This window comes from Taurulus bubalis (assembly GCF_910589615.1).
Source record: "Taurulus bubalis genome assembly, chromosome: 5".
Taxonomy (NCBI): domain Eukaryota; kingdom Metazoa; phylum Chordata; class Actinopteri; order Perciformes; family Cottidae; genus Taurulus; species Taurulus bubalis.
In genome coordinates, this window is record NC_136593.1 from 16,914,103 (window position 1) to 16,919,899 (window position 5,797).

Genomic DNA, 5,797 nt, shown 5'->3' on the forward strand with positions numbered 1-5,797 from the left:
CTCTTTTCTCGTGAAGTACTGGATGGTTATTAAGTTATGGAACTTGAGGCTAAAGTGAACAACTAACTTGTAAAATAAATGGTTTCCAATAGAAAGTTAATAGAGATAGATGACTTAAAACACCTCAATTAGCATGCTCAATCAAGCTACTTTTCACATGGTGGCAGCTAGCTCGCAAAAACTAGCAGAAGGGCTAGTTAAATATTTATAATTAGCACTTAAATAATAATAATGTAGATAAGCTATAAACGGTGTACTTTGCCTTAGGCTACTATATCCAGGTTAACTGAAATATCAGTAAAAGTATAAAATACATCCACTCCGGTAATGTAATGTAATTCAATTCACTATCAATGGGTGCAAGTGGTTTCCAGGTGTCACATTCTGCTAGTGTGTGTTGCCTTTAACTTTCCAAAGAATTGTGTTATCTGCTTGGCAAAATAGAAATAATTTGAACCCACCAAATTGTGTTTCACTGTTTTTTGTGGAACTTCAGTAACTTTTTAATAGAAATTAATAATATTTGCAAGATTTTTTTCTGCTTGTTTCATTGCTAAATTAACTTTTCTTAACAGAACATCAGTGCAATGCTGCTTCTCAGACGCTGCCACAGCCTGACTCGACTTGGCCCTCTCAACACTCAAAGGTACAGCCCTGTAGCAAACAGGTATTCTACCTAGCTTTTACTTGGCTATTGGTGGTCTCGGTTCATCCCCTTTCATCTTTTTTCTTAGATCTTGTGAACAGACCAGAATTTATCATTATGCTTAATCATACATTTGTTGATCTCCATAAGTTACATTGCCATTTTCTCATGTCACAGGCTTCAAGTGGCACCTGCTGTGGCGTCGTGCGCAGTGCGTCTCTGGAGCAGCAGCGGTGAGGACCAGAGATCAAACCAGCGTGCCCACGGTCCCAGCTGGAGACATGGCCTGGCAGGACTGCTGGCTGGTACTGGGGCTGTACTGGCGTATGGCCTCCACCACCACAAGGTTGGGAGGGGATTTGATCTGTAAAGACACAACGTTTAATTAGCTTTTGTTGTACCAAGGCTAAATTGTGTCTATTAAACTTTTTTTTTAACTGTAAAACAGGAACATGAAGTCATGACTTTGATTGTGACAAGTTGTGATGAGCCTTTGATATGATTTGCCAGATGCTTTGTCTGAAAGGTCTGTTCCTTCAAAAGGATCAAGCTGATGGTGCAGCATGGTGTAAATGTGCTGATATGGAACAAACACATTTTTCTCCATTTTAGTTATGTATTATAAATATAAATACCAAACTTTTACTGCAGAGTTGGCTGCGCACCAAAGTGGCGGATACATCTATTTCTTAAAAATCAGCATAAGTATAACATGGGTTTCCTCAGATCATCAAGCCTCTTGTGAACCGTGAGAAAACATCAACCATTCCATGCAGCAGTGCAGCTGTTCCATATATTGTGTGAATAATTAACAGTGGTGCTTCAACATGTCTGTTTGAAGAGTTTGTAACTGCTTTTATTAGCATTAGTAGTAGAATGGGTAGTATAGTGGTTTATCTGTATCATGTATTTGCTTTTGTCAGAAGCTAAGGAACTTGTTGCTGCTGCATTGCAAACAAAGCCATCTGCTTGACCAATGTGTCAGATTAAGGTGTGATGCAGCGGTTTGGTATGGCAGTATAGGATGAGTGGGTTTATTATTTATTCATTCATGGCGTCAGTCTAAAGCTACAGGCCTTTCAGTCTGTGCCCTGAACAGTGGCTGTTCAGATAAGAGAGAGCAGGCAATATTTATAACAAACCTACAGCAGGATACACACCCAGCCCAGTGGTGTCGGCATGTGCAAACATGAGAACACTCACTGTTGTCACAGCAGTTTACCACCATAAGGGCCTAAAGTTACAAAAGTGTTACTGTTAAATGAAGCAAAATGTGTATTTGCAACATACCCTTTTCAAGTATGTATACTGGATTCCTGGTTTCCAATACTTTTTTTTTTTAAATGTCCTTTTTCATAGATCACACAACTAAAGCCTCCTCTCTCTCCTCTCTGACACAGGCTGAGCAGGAAGACTCCGTTAGATTGCAGAAAATAGAGAAGACCTCAGCTTTCCCCATCTTCAGCCAGAAAGAGGTCACCAGTCACCGTTCTCTGGAAGATGGCGTGTGGGTCACTTACAAAGGTGGCGTCTATGACATCACTGAGTTTGTTGCCATGCACCCTGGTGGGGATAAAATCTTGCTGGCAGCAGGTGGAGCCCTTGAACCCTTCTGGGCGCTGTATGCCGTACACAACCAGGAACATGTGCTGGAAATGCTCTCAGAGTACAAGGTGGGTGGATCATTTGTATAGTTAAACTAAATGTCAGTAAAAAAGAATAGAAGTAGAATATTTCCAACAGAGTACCTAGGAAAAAAGTGGGGTTTCAGCAGATTTTCATTGGGTGAAAAAAGTTCCATCAAACACAGCGTTTAACACAAAGCTGAGACAAGAATTGGCTGAAAGCACCAAACACTGTAGCCAATGTTTCTAAACCTGTGTAGACATTTGCAGCTTAAAATATACTGCTGAAGTCAAAGTGTCAACCATCACTGACTTCTATTTGAAATGTACCAATGTAACATACCCAGTGTGCAGTTTTACATTGCAAACCGCAATTCATTATCAATATGCATTGCAATAGCATCCCAAAGCATCCATTTAGTATATAAATCAATTAACAAAGCTTATTTATCTTTGAGAAATAGAAACAGAGATGAATGTACACATGCTTGTCAGTAGAATTTATCCTAAAATAAACTTGCCATTTATTTTGTCTGTCTCGCACTTGATCTCTGAAGACACATGAAAAGGTCTGCTGCATACTGTATACTAAGGAACAGCTGTAGGCTAAATACTGGCACTCCTCACGTGGTCAGTCAGAAAAACCCTTTGCTGATGGTTTTTTCTTTTTAAACAAACACAGTTATTTGTCTGTCTTTGCCTTTTTGATTTGCAGTTTAGACAATTTGAGACAACAGTAAACCTCCGTTGACAATATGTGATAGTTTGTAGCGTTGAGTCCCATGTGTCCTAATAAAACATGTGTCTGTGGTTAATACAAGGTTGGTGAGCTGAGTGCAGAAGACCTGAAGCAGCAGAAGACCATTCAGACATCAGATCCCTACTCTTCTGACCCTGAGCGTCACCCCGTCCTGCGCATCAACAACCTGAAGCCCTTCAATGCTGAGCCGCCTCCTGAAATCCTCTCTGACAGCTTCATCACCCCCTCTGCTGTCTTCTTCAAAAGAAACCACCTGCCAGTTCCTCAGGTGGACCCGGCTTCATACCAGCTGCAGGTCGAGGGACTTCCTGGAGTTCTGACGCTGTCTTTAGAAGAGTTGAAGACCAGATTCCCTAAACACACCGTCACCGCCACGCTGCAGTGTGCCGGTAACCGTCGCTCTGAGATGAATAAGGTCAAGCAGGTAAAAGGACTGAACTGGGGCATTGCGGCCATCAGTAACGCCACATGGGGCGGTGCGAGGCTTAGGGACGTGCTGCTGGCCGCTGGATACGGGCCCGACGTGGCCCAGTGGGCGTTCCATGTTCAGTTTGAAGGACTGGACAAAGACGTGACAGGGTCTACCTACGGTGCTTCCATTCCTCTAAACAAGGCAGTTAGTGAGGAAGGCGACGTGTTGCTGGCTTATGAAATGAATGGCGCGGATCTCCCTGCCGACCACGGCTACCCTATCCGTGTTGTGGTGCCGGGCACAGTGGGCGCACGCAATGTTAAATGGCTGGGGAAGATCATCGTGAGTGCCGACGAAAGCAGCAGCCACTGGCAGCAGAACGACTACAAGGGCTTCTCCCCCGGCACGGACTGGGACACAGTGGACTTCAAGTCTGCGCCGGCCATCCAAGAGCTGCCTATTCAGTCGGCCATCACCGCACCAGCAGATGGTGCTGTGGTTGATCGCAGTTTGGAGGAGGTGGCTGTGAAGGGTTACGCCTGGAGTGGTGGCGGCAGAGAGGTAGTACGTGTCGATGTTTCTCTTGATGGAGGGCAGACGTGGCAGGTGGCCCAACTGAAGAGCAGCGAGAAGGGACAAGCGCCTGAACCCTCGCCTCCACCGGGACGAGCCTGGGCCTGGAAGCTGTGGGAGGTAACGGCTCCTCTTCCTCCAAAGGCTCAAGAGCTGCAGATCGTTTGCAAGGCGGTTGATAACAGTTACAACATGCAGCCGGACACTGTGGCTCCCATCTGGAATCTAAGGGGCGTACTGAGTAACGCCTGGCACAGAGTGACCGTGAAGATCAGAGAGGATGAGAGCGAGAAATAGACATTCAAAAGGTTTATACCCAAAAGAGTCATCAGAGTGGACATTGTTTTAAATCTTTCACTCAAGCCTGGCTCAGGCTACAGGAGTTTGGGCCTTTTCACCCCTCTGGACTGGTCGGCCCAGATAAGATAAGATAAGGGTTTTACAGATCCAGTCTTAAACCATTCACAGCCCCATCGGCCGCCCAATATATTCAAACATTTTTGATATTTAGACTTCAATCTGGATGATGATAATGTCAGTACTTTCCGAGTGGAACCAAAATATCCAATGATAGAGACGAGCCGGAGCAGCTGACTGTGAGGCCAAGCAGTAAATGTTCTTACCCTTGAGGCTAACATTAGCTAGCATACTACTGTTGCCAGAAATAAAAATGTACTGACTCCAGACTCATTTAGCCTTCTGCTTCTTCTTTTTTGTCTCTGCAAAGCATTAATACAGCAAATTGAAGCGTCACGTCAATCTCTGTTTTGTTTGCGTTGCGTCAATCTCTGATGTGATGCGTTGCTCCGCTAAGCATGATCATCTTAAAAATATCCCTCCTTTTTTTTCAGATCTTGTTATGTGTGCATGTTTGGTATTGAACATGTGTGAAGATTCAGAAACGGTAAACATTCTGAAACTCCTGTTGTCTGAGCCCGGCTAAAAACAATACTGTTTCTTAGAAAGTACAGCAGGATTTTTGACACGGCTTTGAAGTATTTATGCATTCATGTTGCCTATGAGATTTGAGATGAGGGGAAACTTCCCTATTAAGCCTAACAATACCGCTTTCGTACATTTTAGATAGCTGCTGCCCCAATTTAAGTGAGGATGTTTGAGTTAAAAAGTAAGTTTAATCTCATTTGGTGTGTGTTCATATTTTTTTATTTTATTTGTCAAAATATGTCTGGCACAGTTATTGGGTGCCTAATGTACCCTTTAAGCCTCTGGGTGTTCCAAATAAATGTATTTAAAAATTGTAGGTGCTTATTTAGTCATTACTTTAATTCAAAGCTACTATAGTTACATGGAGTGTTTACTTTACTTGAGAAACTGAAATTTACTGAGACTGGAATCAACTTCAGAATTTGTTTATCGGCTGCTTTGGCTTTGCTGATTATACATTTTTGTACGTGAGAATATAATGAATATATATAGTTTGTTGAGTTGCCCTCCACTGTTTTGTGAGAAATGTACAATATCTTTGAAGATAATCAATAAAGAGTTCTAATTTGATACTGACTTCTGGAGAGTTAATTGCTGCTGAGTGCCAAAAACTAAAACTGTTTTTATACTTTATTTAAAGACATAACAGTGTTATGTGTTGCTCAGTTTTGCTGTGCTTACATTTTCCATTCACTGTTCCTTCTTTAGCTCTTATTGTTTATTATATTTGTATGCACACACTGACCTATTTTGAAAAGCGAAATCATCTACATATAAAAGATTTTACACTATGGACCATTTACTGTAAATCTACAGTTTCAAGCTCTATATTCATT

At 42.4% G+C, this 5,797-nt stretch overlaps 1 protein-coding gene across 1 annotated transcript; it reads left to right on the forward strand.

Moving 5' to 3' along the window:
- Positions 1-587: 587 nt before the first annotated feature.
- suox (sulfite oxidase) lies at positions 588-5,522 on the forward strand (the record flags this gene model as incomplete). Its single annotated transcript, XM_079217915.1, has 4 exons — positions 588-646; positions 824-992; positions 2,047-2,319; positions 3,093-5,522. 4 exons carry the CDS (start codon positions 588-590, stop codon positions 4,311-4,313), a joined length of 1,722 nt encoding a protein of 573 aa, XP_079074041.1. The 3' UTR covers positions 4,314-5,522.
- Positions 5,523-5,797: the final 275 nt, after the last annotated feature.